This window comes from Thamnophis sirtalis, unplaced genomic scaffold (assembly GCF_051295495.1).
Source record: "Thamnophis sirtalis isolate CommonGarterSnake01/CBP01778 unplaced genomic scaffold, rThaSir2_p1.2 scaffold_3, whole genome shotgun sequence".
Taxonomy (NCBI): domain Eukaryota; kingdom Metazoa; phylum Chordata; class Lepidosauria; order Squamata; family Natricidae; genus Thamnophis; species Thamnophis sirtalis.
The window spans coordinates 63,543,498-63,559,026 of NW_028261383.1; the positions used below are offsets into that span (position 1 = coordinate 63,543,498).

General features: G+C 39.9%; 1 protein-coding gene across 2 annotated transcripts in view; it reads left to right on the forward strand.

Annotated features, from left to right (window-relative positions):
- The window catches only part of EEFSEC (eukaryotic elongation factor, selenocysteine-tRNA specific), a 168,486-nt gene that overhangs the window by 100,393 nt on the left and 52,564 nt on the right, over positions 1-15,529 (forward strand). For both annotated transcript variants that reach the window (XM_087708982.1, XM_014064031.2), the window contains one exon: positions 11,780-11,936. In XM_087708982.1, the coding sequence (XP_087565108.1) occupies positions 11,780-11,936 (157 nt within the window). The remainder of the gene's footprint in view (positions 1-11,779; positions 11,937-15,529) is intronic.

The window sequence follows — 15,529 nt, forward strand, 5'->3', positions numbered from 1 at the left end:
AATAACTTAATTTAAACACTAAACCAGGGTTTCTCAAACTGTGAGGTGTTCCTCCAGGGGAGGCATATTCTAGGGGGAATATACATTAATCTAACAGTAAAAGGAGGTATAATGGCAAAAAGTTTAGGAATCCCTGCTTTAAACTTAATGACAGTTGATTGAAATAGCTATCAGGTTTGAGCTGGTTGTTGACAATCATATTAAAAACCCTTTTAGATGCAGAGAGTTGACCTGAATTCCCTTTGAACTCCCACTAAAAAATAAATTCTTACTATATTTTTTTCCTTTTATCCAAACCAAGACATTATGATGAATGGTTTGTAATGAAACAACTTTAAACCTAGGCTGTTAGGAGTGAAATGCCCAATTTATGAATGCCCCAAATGGTCATAAGTATGACAAATGATCATAAATCACTTTTTTTCAGTGCCATTGTAACTTTGAATGGTCACTAAGTGAACTGTTGTAAGTCGAGGACTATCTGTATTAGTTTTTTAGTAACATACTGCAAAACATAGGATTTGGAGGTATAGAAACCCAAACAGTTAATAAACAAAGTGAGCAATGCTAAGTTATAACTGACCTGTAAAAACTTGGAGAAGGTAGAGGAGGAAGTTCTGTTTAAATGCCCTTTATTCATGCAGAATTAAACCATGTGTTTGTGTTGAATGTCACAACATAAAATGCAGCTCTTTGCAAACATAATAATCCAGTGCAAATAAATTAAATCAAATCAAATTAAATCAAAAGGATTTTAAAACTGTGTACTTTATATTAAAGTTTGTGCAAAGGGGAGGGGGGAGGGAGGGAGGGAGAGAAAGAGATGACTGATGGTTCACCTGTGTTAATACAATAATATTTTTCCCCTGCAAACAGAAAAGTCAAGAGGGAGGGAATATTTAATAAAATGCAATGCTAGTGTGCCCTTTACTCTAAGCCATAAAACAAGAGCAGCAGAAACAGTCTCTTTGAACTGGAAATCCCTTTCTAAGCTGCTGATCTAACCTAAGCAAGAGAAGGAGAATTTACTAGTCAGAAACATTTGTTCTTTGCCCCCCTTTCATTTTCCTATTTTAACTCCTTAAGCGAGTTTGATGCTGCAACTCTGCCCATAAATTTTAAAAAAATATTATTGTAATGTAGGTCAATGAACTGAAGCGCCACTGTACACCATGGCGGATTAAAATCAGAAAGTCAACCCGCTTCCACTCCCACTAGGTCATATGACAATATAAACAAGAAATGCAAGGAGCCTTTAGCTTTTTCTTGACCTAATCCTTTGTTTACGCAGCACTTAAACTGACTTTTGGGGTCGTCTCTGTCTGGCATTAAAGGCCTTAAGCTTTTTGAAGTTCCCCTGAAGTTAATAAAATTAGTCTGCCCTCACTGTGAGGCCTCTGTCTACAGGGTCAGAAGAAGAGTGTGTATCCGTTGTTGTCCACAGTATTTTTCAACTTCATATTTTATAACCAGTGGAAATGAGAATCTAAGAGAGAAGCAAAGGCCCAAAGACTGCTCAGCTAATGGCAAAATGATAGCCCTGGTAGAAGTTCTGAGAACGCAGGATTTAAGGCAGAATCCTTCTTAATTGCTGATAAAATAATAAGAATTGAATTTCAGTATGAGCAAAGAATTACATTTTATAAACATTAAAGAAGTGTATGGGAGGGTATGTAAAAAAAAAAAGACGTTTTGAATGCAATAGTGCTTCCTGACCACTGTCATCGAGTATAATTGTCTCTACTAAATCAGATATAATAATTAACAAGCATATTTTAAAAGGACATTTACAGCCATGTGCGGCATACTGGTTAAGATATTGGATCGGTACCAGAGAAACCCAGGTTCAAGTCAACCTTCAGTCATAGAGGTTCACTAGGTAATTGGGGCAGTTGTGGTCTCTTAGTCCAACGTACCTCACAGGGTGATTATTGTGGGAAATATGGCAGGAGAAAGTACTATTTATGTGGCCTTGACCTTCTGCAGGAAAAGCTGGGATCAGTCTAACAAATGTATACATTTAGAACAGAGGTAAGAATGACTATTGATAATTAGCTTGGTAATATTATGGTTAGGCAAAATGATATTCTGGGGAAAAATTTCTCAACTGCTAGATTATAAGCAGCTATCTTGTAGGTAAGCTACCTTGTAGGTAAGCTGTTGATAATTCTGTTACAAGATTATATTGTAATAATCACAATATATGATAGCATTACCTAGTTGCTAAATTGGCATTAAAGAAGGCTTCTGGATCCAAAGCCTATTTTGATGACTTTCATAACATCTGCTTTAAGACTAACTCTAACAAAATTCTGAAATAGTTACAGAAATTCTAAGAATAATTCTGTGCAAGTCTTGATGTGCATCAGGGTTTTTCAAACTCGGCAAGTTTAAGATGTACAGAGTTCAACATCCTGGCTTGAGAATTTTGCAATTTGAAGTCCACACATCTTAAACTTGCCATCTTTGAAAAACACTTTCGTACATACAAGGTTTGGTCTGCTTTTTATTTCAATTGATCAGCGTGATGTATACTCATTTTAATGAAGAATCAAAAACCAATTTTCTTTAACTCAAACAACACTTTCTCTTATTTTTTTCAACATTTTCTTTTCTTTTTCATATCAGAACTCTTTGACATAATACGAAGACCTAGTATCTTCAGGGGTTAGTGGTAATCAGAAATATTCATACCTTGGGAATTAGGCTCACTTGGTTGCATCTGTCCTTTGCCAATGCCCAAGGAAGCATGTTTATCTTTCCCTGTGCAACAAGCTTGCTGCCTCTTGTATATGATTGCTTAATTATGAATCCAAACTTGACTCCCACTGGTTTAATAATCTTTAAATTAAATTCAATGCAGCTGGTTTAAAACATAAATGTGATTACATTTTAACTTCCAACTTGAAGTTTTGAAAGTTGGACTGAAATATTTCGTCTTATTCATGCAGGCCAAATATTTTCAAAATATGAAGGTGGTGTGAAGATAAATGTGTCAATATGAATAGAGACTGATATCTGATGACTTTTCTTTTGAATGGTCTCTTTACCTTGACTGCCATATAGTTTCTTCAAAGCTGTAATGTTTTGCCTTATGGTGTTTTATTTTCCTATATTTTCCTGCTTGTTTTCTCAGCCCTTCAATGACTATTTACTCAGATTCTCCTAACATTTATTTCAAATCAAGCTAATTAAATTAGAAAAGACTGGTGGAAATTTTCCATTAAAGAGCCAGATTGCTTTCTGGTTCACGTGCTGAAAATAATATAATCCTTCCCTTATCCAAATTATTTTATTTGAAGAACTGATCTAACACTAACTCATGGCATTATGTTTTCCAATTGAGACTAATAGATCCATACTGTGGATCCATGAAGAACCCAAGCATGTGCCCACCTCACTGCTGTTAAAAGATAGACGTTTCAGTGGGATAGAACAGGAAAAAAAGAAGAAGGGAGAAAATCCATCAACAGTCTAGCCAAGGTTCAGAAAATTAGCCAAGGGAAAAAAATTGACAAGGGATAGGCACAGGGATTTCAGCTGGCAGAATTGGGAAGTGCATGGAGGTCAGGAATTCTGGCTATGGAGGCTGGAGGGCTAGAGAAGCCACAGTGATCACAGTAGTGACCTTGGAAGATCATGGTGTTGACCTTGGGGCTTGTGAAGGCGGCCTGAAGAGGCCTGAGACACTCCAATGTGGAGGCTCAAAGCAGCAAAGTTTTCGGCTCACCAACAATTCAACTTATGGAAGTGTGGCTGACTCCAGCCCTCTGGATGTTTTGGGTAGAGTGGAGGTCCACAGGTGCTGACCCTTTTGTTAACATAGGGGGTGATTTACCCTACTACTGAACTGGGAGGAAGTAAGTAGACCAGAGTGTTTTCTTCTTTCTTTTTTTTCCTCTGCAGAGCTTGTTTCAACTGAATCCATAGTCACCAAAGATAACTGAGCCCCTTGTGGGTTGGTTGGGGTGGGCTTGCAGGGCTTTGGGTTTGGTTTTCTTTCTAATGGTTGGGTACATTGTCTTTGGGCCTGGGAGAAGGATGCCAGCAGTGGGAGTGGACTGCGGGTGCTGAGGGAACAGCCACATCAATGGTGACAGGCAGAGGGAGATATGGTGGGAATCTGAGATAGGCTGCACTCTGCAACACCAGCTCTTCTGTTCTGAAGTGGTCCCACTGTCCAGCTCTTGCATTCTACCCTCTCTGCCAGGGACCCAGAACCTGGAACTTTTGACTTCTGCTTTTGAATAACAGGCCAGCGTGTAACAAGGTTACCCTAATTTATGATTCTTATATGGAGGAGGGCGCCAACCTGGCATGTCTTATTAAGGGTTGGGAGTGTGGGATTCTCCTCTAGGAAATATGCCCACTTAGATTTTTTGTTTTGCAACAAAAAAGAGCCCTGGATTTGATACGGCTCTGTATGGATTTTCTTCCTTTCTGTTCCTCTTTGCCGCCATTTTTCTTTTTCTTGCACTATTTTTTATGTTTTCTGTATTGTTTTTTTTTAAATGTTTTCACAATTTTAAACTGCTCTGTGTTGGTAGGAGTCAAGTGTCATATACATTTAATAGATTATTATTATGGTTGGTCTCACAGTCTGCCCAAGCTATCAAGTCCTTCCCAAGGATCTGGGATAGGCAGATGTTGTTGCTTAATAAAGACTAAAGTTATCATCACAGGATATAAGCTGTTCCAAATAAAGCTGCCTTTTGCAATTGCCTGATGGTAATTTTGTCAACGCCAATGGTATTAGAGGGATGCTTCAGATGTCTTGCAATTGCACCCAAAGTTCCTTATTAATTATTATTAAATGGAAAGCAGTGGAGGTAGAGATAGAATTGAATTTGAGGGATTATGATGTGTCCCTAGTGCAAGAATGAGAGGTTAGATCTGTTATTATAAAAGATGAATAAAATATTACCTTCGTTATCTAATGTATGGTGCCTGAGCTCAAGTTTTTATTTTGTTGAAAAGGCTTACGTTTTAAAAAAATTCTTGTACATTGATTTTTGTGTGTGTGTGAAATAGTGAATTATGGATAGACAGGTGTTACAAGTATGACCCAGAGGAATAGTATCTTCCTTATAAAATAATTGTGAAATAATTGGCTCTCTATATATCTACTTAGGTTTAGGTATCAGGGATACCTAAACCTAAGTAGGGATATATTAGCCACTCCCTACCAACAGACTAGCTAACAGAATTGACAGACAAATATATAATGTGGAATATAAATGTAATAAATATAATATATAAATACAACATAAATGTAATAAAATAATTTATCATGAAACTCTCCCCCTTTAAAGTAATAAGATCAATTAAATAGTCTAGCAAGTTTGGACAATATGCTATATGTTATGTTACTTAAGAATATATATGCCTCAGAATCAGATACAACATCCACATCATTTCCAACTGAGTCAATAAAATGATATGCCATGCCAAAACTATTTTAAATAAAGATATGAAATTAATCAAGTATTGCATTTATTTTTCAAAATGAATGTAGAATTTTTTTTATTATTTAAGTTTTGTACCCTATCTTTTCTAACTAACGTTAACTTTAAAAAGATGTTACATCAGACTACAATACAAGTAATTAAATGAAGACTAAAATAAGTGTTTTGGCATATTGAGCTTTTTATATTTCTTTCTAATATTGCTTCCTTAGTTGAGAACTTCCTCCTCAGCTTACTTACGCATTAACTGTTTGTTGCTTTTATGGCTTATTCATTCACTGCTCCATCTTCAGTTTTTTTCACAGGGGGCAGGGCTTCCTTCCTTCCTTCCTTCCCTCCACTCCTTTGGCCACCAATTTTGATCCAACTCTCTCTCTCTCTCTCTCTCTCTCTCTCTCTCTCTCTCTCTCTCTCTCTCTCTCTCTCTCTCTCTCTCTCTCTCTCTCTCTCTCTCTCTCTCTCTCTCTCTCTCTCTCTCTCTCTCTCTCTCTCTCTCTCACACACACACACACACACACACACACACACACACACACACGTGTTCTTTGGGGGGGGGGTTGAATTACTCCGGCTCACTGCGCAAAGTCGGCTCAGCATGTGTTCGGCCCCTGCTTACGCTGAATCAAATCTGCAGCCGGCGGGACCATTTCAAAGCCGCCAGTCCTCTTGCTCCTTCTCCTTCACCGGCAAAGCAGCGGGTGGTGCCTCCCCCTTCGCTCGGAGCACCTCAGCTGGGCTCTGGGTTATCCCTGCCATCGCCTCCACCTCCGCCGCTTTCCTACTAGCTCCCGCGGCCTCAAGCACGGCAGAGGAGGAAGGGGGAGGGATAACGCGGGGGCCAGCTCAGGTGCTCCGCGTGGAGAGAGAGGCACCACTGCGGGAGCTTTGCTGGTGAAGGAGAAGAAGCAAGAGGACTGGCGGCTCATCAAAACAAGTCTGGGGAGGTCCTTTGCAGGCGGCCAGTTCTAGCTGCCTGCAAAGGACTTCCCCACGTTTGCTTTGGTAGAAAGCTCTGCGCGGCAGTTAGAAATCTCTGCGCGGAGGTTTCTAGCGACGTGCGCGGCTGCGCACGCGCGCACCTTAGAGGGAACAGTGTCTGTAGTGTCCTAAGAGCTTTGGAAAAGGTCTAATGTTGGGGCTGTCAATGATCTTGTTATTCTTTTCTATTATAAGTTGGGAATAAGAAGCTCAGTAGGACATCCACACCACTGCTTCCCAACATCTCTGATTGGATTCTGAATTACTTCTACAATATCTAATGTAATGTAATGTAATGTAATATCTGCAGTAACTGAAGCAATGGAATAGAAACATCCTTAATCAGGTTATGAATAAGATAGAATCCATGCATTAACTGGAATAACAAGGAAGTAGTTCTGAGCTACGAAGCGGTTAAAAATGTCTCTTTTTTCCTGTAGCTTCGCTGGGAGGGGCTACAGCTAGGTTTAGTCACAGCCTGATTGGTCCAGAGACTGAGGGATTTTTCTTAAGTATCCTCCTTTCCCTCTCGGTTCCCTCAGTCTTTGGGAAGCACTAGCTGTGGCTCCAGTGAGGTACTTATTGATATTATATTATTAATTCGGTTAATTGGATATTTTAAAATTACAAAAGAAAGGCATCAGACTGCGGGCCTTGGAGACGTTCTCAGTCTCATCTAGGTGAGGAGGGCCTGGGCCCCTACCCTGGGCCTGATAAAGAGCTTGCCCGATTCCTGGGTGCACAGGGGTGGCAAGGTTATATCGCAGTCTTGGCGCATTAAGGCTTGGCGGGCGGCTTCAATTTAAATTGTCGGTCTAACATGAACCTTGCAGTGGCCAAACAACACCCTATAGCAAGGTCTTGCTGCTGCTGGAGCCTCAGAGAAGCTGCAGCTTTAACGATCCGCCGTGGCTTGAATTAAGCGCCCCTGCGGAGCCGCTTAGAAGGGAGTGGTGCGGCTGTTTGATAGAATGAGGAGTGGAGATCGAACTTGCGCCATGGGAGTCCATTGGGGCTCAGCTCGTTGCGAGGCTGCAACCTAAGAGCCACTAACACGGTACAACCTTCTCTCGTCCCACGAGGCGCAGTGTCATGCATAGGGATCGTTCTGTGGGCCCGGCTCCACTCTCGGACACTCTAGTGGGATTCCCTTCCAACGTCAACGCATGAGCAATTCTCCGCACTTGACCCCCCTGTCACCCGGACTTCGCTGGTCTCTGAAGTGGTGGCTATCCCCAGCGTTGAACCGCGGATCCCAGTTTTGGGAGCCAGACCACATCTCCATTATGACAGATGCGAGCCTCTTCGGTTGGGGGGGCCATGATGGAATCCAGCCTGGCGCAGGGTCACTGGTCGAGGGCCGACTTGCGCCACAATATAAACTGGCTGGAGCTGAAGGCTGCTCGCCTGACCCTTCTACATTTTTGAGACTCAATAGCCAAACATCACGTGCTGCTCCTGACGGACAATGTTGCCACAAAAGCCCACATAAATCGTCAGGGGGGACTCATTCCAGGAGCCTGCGGCTGAAAGCACAGAAGCTCAGGCTCTGGGCAGAGAAGAACCTGGCATCGATAGTACCAGAACACATCTCGGGCATAGCAAACCAGGCTGACTGGCTGAGTCGGGAGACGGGCGACTATGGAGAGTGGCAGCTGATTCCAGAGCTCTTTCACAGAATTTGCCTCAACTTCGGCAACCCGTTGGTGGACTTGTTCGCCAGCCCAGCCAATGCTCAACTGCCCAGGTTCTTCTCCCACTTCCCAGCACACTACACAGAGGGAACGGAAGCTCTCAGAAGCCCGTGGCCCCGGGCCTCCTTTATGCCTTCCCTCCCCCTCTAATCCAGGGGACCCTGAGGGAAATAGTGTTAGAGAGGGCACTCCTGGTAGCCCCTTACTGGCCGAGGTGGCCTTGGTTCGCGGATCTAGTCCAGTTGTCCATATCTCCCCCCTGGAGAATTCCCCTGGAGGAACTCGTCCTGTGCCAAGGGGTCCTGGTCCATCTGGAGCCCCAGTGGCTCCAATTGACCGCCTGGCACTTGAGTGGTGCCTCCTAAGGGATGCCAACCTGTCAGCCAAGATCATCTTTACCATCGAGGCATCCAGGCGACCATCGACCACGCCAATTTATGATTCGACGTGGTCGACATTCACCTCCTGGTGTGGAAGATTCCACTTATCCCTTACTGACGCCTCAGTTGCCCAGGTCCTGGAGTTCTTACAACATGGCCTGGATTGGGGTCTCTCCCATAGCACCTTGCAGAGACAGGCGGCTGCCGTCTCCTCGGTCGTGGCAGGAGAGGGCCGTTTCTCCCAAGCCCAGTCTCCTCTGGTCAAACGTCTTCTAAAGGGAGCAGCGAACCTATGTCCGCCCTCAGTTTACAGGTTTCCGATGTGGGATCTATCCCTAATACTCAGGGCTCTCACGGAATCTCCATTCAAACCATTGAGAATGATACACCTTAGGTACCTAACCCTGAAGGTAACCTTTCTCATTGCCTTTACCTCGGCTAGGTGAATTTCAGAGTTGGGCGCCTTGTCGTCCAAGGATGATTTGTGTCAATTCCACCAAGACAGGGTCGTCCTGCGACTTGACCTGACCTATCTCCCAAAGGTTAACTCCCTGTTCCATAGATCTCAGGAGGTTGTCCTCCCTAATTTCTGCCCCTCTCCTTCTCATGAGAGGGAAATCCTTTGGCACAGGCTAGATGTACGCCGCGCATTGCACATTTATCTCAGGCGCACATCCCCCATTAGGTGTTCAGAGGTCCTGTTCCTGTCCTTCCAGCCCAGTACTTTGGGTGCCAGAGTCTCTTCAGCTACCATAGGCAGGTGGTTAAGGCAGACAATCACAATGGCCTATGAAGCTCTGGGTCAGGCTCCACCACAGGGAATTACAGCCCACTCCACTAGGAGTGTGGCTATCACAGCCACATGGGCCACCAGGGCTCCACTAGAAGACATCTGCAGGGTGGCCACCTGGGCCTCCCCGACTCCCTTTATCCGCAATTACCGTTTGGATTGTTTCACTTCGGCGGACGCGGCCTTCCAACAGGTAGCGACCTCCCCTCCCCTGGGGTCAACATCCCGCTCTGGGATGTAGCGTGGGTATGTCCCAGCTGTAGCTCCTCCTGCCGAAGCTACAGGAAAAAGAACATTGGTCCTTACCTGAACGTTTCTTTTCTTTAGTGAGGCGGGAGGGGCTACATCCCCCCCCCATGTCACTGTTCAGCGGGGTTCGGGGTGGTCGGGGGTACGCATGTGTGTCTTGGTTTTTCTTACATACTGTTGCAGCTTTTCCATTCGACCTCATGAAACTGGGAGCCGAGAGGGAAAGGAGAATACTTAAGAAAAATCCCTCAGTCTCTGGACCAATCAGGCTGTGACTAAACCCAGCTGTAGCTCCCCCCCCCCCCCGCCTCACTACAGAAAAGAAACGTTCAGATAAGGACCAACGTTATTTCTCCATGAACTCACATTTGAAATTTTGGATGATCTGTGATGCTTTTGATTATCTTTTTTTTTTCAAATGAGATGTACTATTGTTAAAAAATAAATTTCAGAAATGTCCAGCGACATGTCTTGTGCAGTTAAATTAGCTATGCTTAACACGACTTTGACAAATCCTTATGGATATCTGTAAACCTTTTGTGCTTTCATCAAAATAATAAAAGCAGCATTGTACCTTAGGCTCATCCCTTTCATATAAGCATGCAACAACATTACAACACAGTTACAAAAAGAGCAAATGCTTCGATTGAGGCACCATTTTTATTAATCTGTTCTGAGTCTGTTTGCCCCCCCTCCCTATAAAGGTAGTCCTATACAGGTATAGTCTCTGCTGCTGTACAGGTAGTCCTTGACTACAATAGTTTATTATTGACTGTTTGAAGTTACACTGGCACTGCAAAAAGTGACCTATGACTGTTTTCCACACTTAAAATCATTGTAGCATCCCCACAGTCATGCCATCAAAATTCAGACATTTGGCAACTGACTCATATTTATAACGGTTACAGTGTTCTGGGGTCATGTGATCATCCTTTGCAACCTTCTCACAAGCAAAGTCAGTGAGGGCAGCCCACACTAACAACTGTGTGAATAACTTGACAACTGCAGTGATTCACTTAACAACTGGGGCAAGAAAGGTTATAAAATGGGCCTCACTTAGAAACATAAATTTTGGGCTCGATTGTGATCGTACGTCGAAGACTATACTGTTCTGATCCCAAAACAACTAAGAGAAGTCAAGGCTTATTACTAGTTACTTGGATACAAAATCACCAAGGCCTTCCAGAGTTGCAGACAAACTTGGAAGATGTCATACCGTTTATATATGGTTGTCCAGAATATTATGTGGCCATATGAATTTAGTCACCATTAGCTGACTCTGATTGAAGTTTTAATGTTACCATAAAAGCCTCATTTAAAGAGGCTATTATTACGCCTTTTAGCATGTGTTACATCTCTCAGATTGGCAACTGCTAAAGTGACATGTAAACTTGATTAAACAAGATGGTTTAGAAAGTTCTGGCCTTTGTAATTCACACAGCCCCTGGAAGAAGGTCATTATCTGGACTCCATGTTTTCAGTTTGACAACAGTGTTCATTTAGAAATTGTTAGTGTTAATTGTTAGAGCTGCTGTGATTTTTTTTTTTTTTTTAGTGCTGCGAACTTGCATCTTGTCTGAGGATTCAGACACTTGTAGACACTTACTATTTAAAGTGGGAGCATTTGATGGCATATCTGCAGATTTCATACCGTCTCCTTTACTATTTAACTTCTTAAAACACCATTCCAATATGTGAATGAATTGGGAGCTTGGTGCTGGGCAATATCAATATGCGGATGATACCCCAAATTAGTTCTCCTGAAAGCCTGCCTGTAAGTGATAATGGGCTGAATGATGGTTAATAAACTGAAATGGAATTTAAACAAGATTGAAGTGTTTGCTGAGTGTGAGGGGTAATAAATTTAGGGACATGGTAGATATTTTGTTCTAGATGGAGCTATTTTTCTGCAGATGGAAAAATTATGCAGTTTTGAACTGTTTCTTCATTCAAAACATGCTCTGTATCTCAGATTAAACCAGTGGTTAGAGTTGTTTTTTATTCCCTTCAGCTGATGTATCAGATATACTGATTTATTTTTTAAAAAAATGATGTTAGAATAATGGTGCATAATCTTTAGGGTAATTTTCATAATGTACTAAATGCTGGATTGTTTTTATATGTAGTTTAGAAAACTGTAATACTACTGGTAGTATAGGAATGCAATGTAGAAATAATAATTATATAATTTTCTTTCATTTTTTCCATTTGTTTAATTTGCAGCTGTGTGATGATTATAGCGTGATTGGTCGTTCATTATTTAAAAAAGAAACAAACATCCAAATGTTTGTGGGTTTGAAGGTCAAGCTATCTACAGGAGAAGAAGGTGTAATAGAAGGAGGCTTTGGACAAAGTGGAAAATTTAAAGTCCGCATTTTGGGTAAGTATTTATTTTTGCCACTTTTCTACATCGACAAGAAGGAACTTAGATTCCTATCCATGTAGGAACATAATATAGTAGATAGCATGTGATTAACTTCAAAAGAAACCTCTAGGTTGGTAAGCTTATATCAGGTACTTCAGTGCCATTTACTAATACAGTGAAAACTAACCTGGTACAATTTCTCAGTATAATTTATTTCAGGAAGAAGGTTGGCCATGATTTAAAGAGTTCAGGCAAATACATCTGTGAAAAACCACATTGTCACCAAATTGACAGCATACACTCAATTATGTAATCACACAAATGTCATGATTATATAGGGAAGAAGGTAATTTGTCCCCCTTTCACCGTGGACATTGGTAACTCAGGATTTATTAAAGCTGCACCCTCATCTAGTACCTAGATCCCTTATCAGTGGCATGCGAGAGGTCAGTGAAGGTCAGCAGTGGGCAATAAGAGTAGATGGTGGAGCTCAGGATGGCCAAAAAGATAGTGGTAGTGGTGGATTGAAGTCAAGTGAACATGGCAGAGCAGGAGAAATATGAAGTCCTCTCCTAATAATGTTGCGGTCCTGGCTTAATGACAGCAACTGGGGCTACTAGAACTGTCATTGTTAACCAGTGCAGTCATGTGATATTTAACTTTCACAGCAATGTAAATTCCAATCTCAGGGTAATAAAGGAGGACTACCTATACTTTATACACTACTATAATTTGTTTCCCCCCTGTAAAAACTTAAAAGTGTATGTATGAACTGCATTCAAATAAAAGTGGAACATCAACATATGGGTTTGATTATTTTTCCAATCAATTAGAAAACAAATAGTGGAACCTCTTATGTATTCTTGGTCTGTGACTGTAATAGAGTTTATTACTTATGTATATATAAAATCATCTCAAAATTACTTAAATATAATACCATTAGTTCCTAAAATGCTAAAGTAAAATTGAGAACATAGGAAATATTTTGCAACAAGTGTCATTTTGCCAAGCAGATTCAAATGTAAGCACAAGATGGTGATTAGAGCATTGATCATAAATGTGCATTGCTAAGGCATTTTTATTTTTTTATATAATATATGTATTAAATAATTTATTTTCATATGTCAATCAAAAATGTAGATAAGCTTTCTTTTTGAAGATCTCAATGCCATTCAATCATGGCATTCTCAGTCTTTCTTTCATTGTGACTTATTTACTTTTCCTTCATATATTTGTTTCATAATTTAAGAGCATAACAGTGTGCTGCTGAATTGGACCCCTGGCCCATTGTCTTTCATTTTCTACATTACCAGATCATCTGCAAATAAATGGACATGCTTATTCATATCCTGATTCATGTACCTCAAGCTTTTGGGATAATTAGGTTGAATTTTGTACTCTTTTAAATTAATGTGAAATTGTTTAAAATCTGAAGAAATTTATTTTGACTTTAGGATGCATTTAATATAGTAACAGAAAATAATTTATTAGACTTATCAGATAATGTTTTATAATAAAAGCTTTCAGTTTCCTTGATGATGGAAACTTAATTTAGTAATCAGTGTATTAATTCTCAGGGCTTGGGTTTTCATACTGTTGCAACATGTTAGTCTGAAATTCATGCAATATTGTTTTCAGAAAAAAATAAAAGAAGTCTATAATATAGAAAATATTAATGTATCTAGTACTATGGATTCTTAGCAATGAGAGAAAATTATTATACAACATTGCAATGACAAATCTATATCTAGCTTTAACAGTTGTTGATAAATGTTTTTGTCGACATTTGTACTGATTTTCTTTTAATTGGGCAGCAAGAAAGAGGATAGCTTATTTTATGTGGGAGATAACCTTTAGGAATTCCAATTAATAAGGAGATTTAACATTCCAGTCAGTGAGCTGCGCAGTTTTATGTAGATTATGAGAATTAACATCTAAACGTACTTTGGTTTTAATAAAGAGATTTTATATTGGCAGTTAATGTCTCGTTCAGTGGAACCTTAGCCAAAATAAATGTTTTTTAAATAACAGAAACAATAATGTTTTCTTTGAGTTTTATTATATTGGAGGTGGCATGTTCTCATATCAAATGATCCTTGACATAATCTGGTAATGTACTATGATTGTCTCTATAACTTATACTAAACTTTCCTCCTCTCCTCTCCTGTCTCCCTTCCCCTCATTTTGGTAGGATTGTTCAGTATTACATTAGAGGTTAAACAATAAAATATTCACTTGCCTTTCTCCTTTCATTAAATGGCTTGTGCAATTAATAATAATTTTGTACAACAAATTTCTTCCCACCCATCTTCTTGCTGAAAACAAGCTTCCATGTTTTTCTTACCGTTATGTATCAACGGTCAGTGGTGTATTAACCATTAAGCAGACTAAGCACATGCTTAGGGCACCAGACCCAAGGGGGCATCACAAAGTTGAGAAAGAAAGAAAAACACCAATGAAGATTTGTACAGTATGTACAAAGGAGGGGCACCAAGATTTGTTAGTGCTTAGGGCACCAGTGAGCCTTAATTCGCCACTGGCAACGGTAACATAAATAAGACAGTTTGTAGAATCAAAACATTATGCTCTGGAAAATAAAAAGCAGGTTAAGACGATTGCTAAATGTCTGTTTCTTTAAGAGCGACCAACATTTCATACAGAGAATAGTAATGTGTTTGACGTTGTTTAAGTCAAATATAGTTCACATTCCACTGTTAGACCAGTGCTGCTTTTTTTATATGTATCCTGTTTGTGGGTTTTTTTTTAAAAAAAAATTCTTTAATTAAGTCTAGCTAGTCTTATTCCCTTTTCTGTTTGTCTCTTTGTATCTCTTTTGTTTTGTTTTTTTTCATAAAAGTTAAGTTTCATAAAAATGTACTCATTAAAAGTTAGTTTGGAAAATTCTTAAGGACTCCTAAAGATACTAAGGATGCCTATGTAATACACCTCTTATTTCTGAGACAACTGGAAAGTTTAATTTGTTAAAAGTGACCTAAAAGTAAGAGATACAAAAACAAAAACCACCTGGATATATGTGTGTATTTGAGTTCTTAGAGGCAGTTGCAAAAAAGAAAGAAAGAAAGAAAGAAATTGAGGCAATATGAATAAATTACTTGTTATATGTGAATAGAATGCACAAAAAGGAAGCAAAAAAAAAAAAAAAAAAAAAAAAAAACCCAGGAGGAATCCAATAGTATCTTTTCCAACTAACAAATTTATTAAAAGGCACGTGCTTAAAAAACCTTGTGCTTTTTAATCAAATTTGCTACTTGAAAAATGTGTTAACAGAACTTCTTTTTTTGCCACCATAGACTAATACAACTTTCCTCCTACAGTGTCTGTAAAAAGAAAAAAAGTTACATTCAACTTGTTATGAAGGTGTTTGGATAATTAGTCCGAATAATATTAGAACTATATTTGTTTTCAGCTACCCTATTCACATAGTCAGATTGTAATCCTAAATATGCTTTCATGTGTGAATCCTATTTTATTTTACAGAGTTTATTTCTGAATGGACGTATATAATTTTTCTAAAACTTGCATTTTCAAAATATTGGAATCTTAATGCTGGAAAGAGAAATTTTGTACTGTGTGAGAAATGTCTGGCA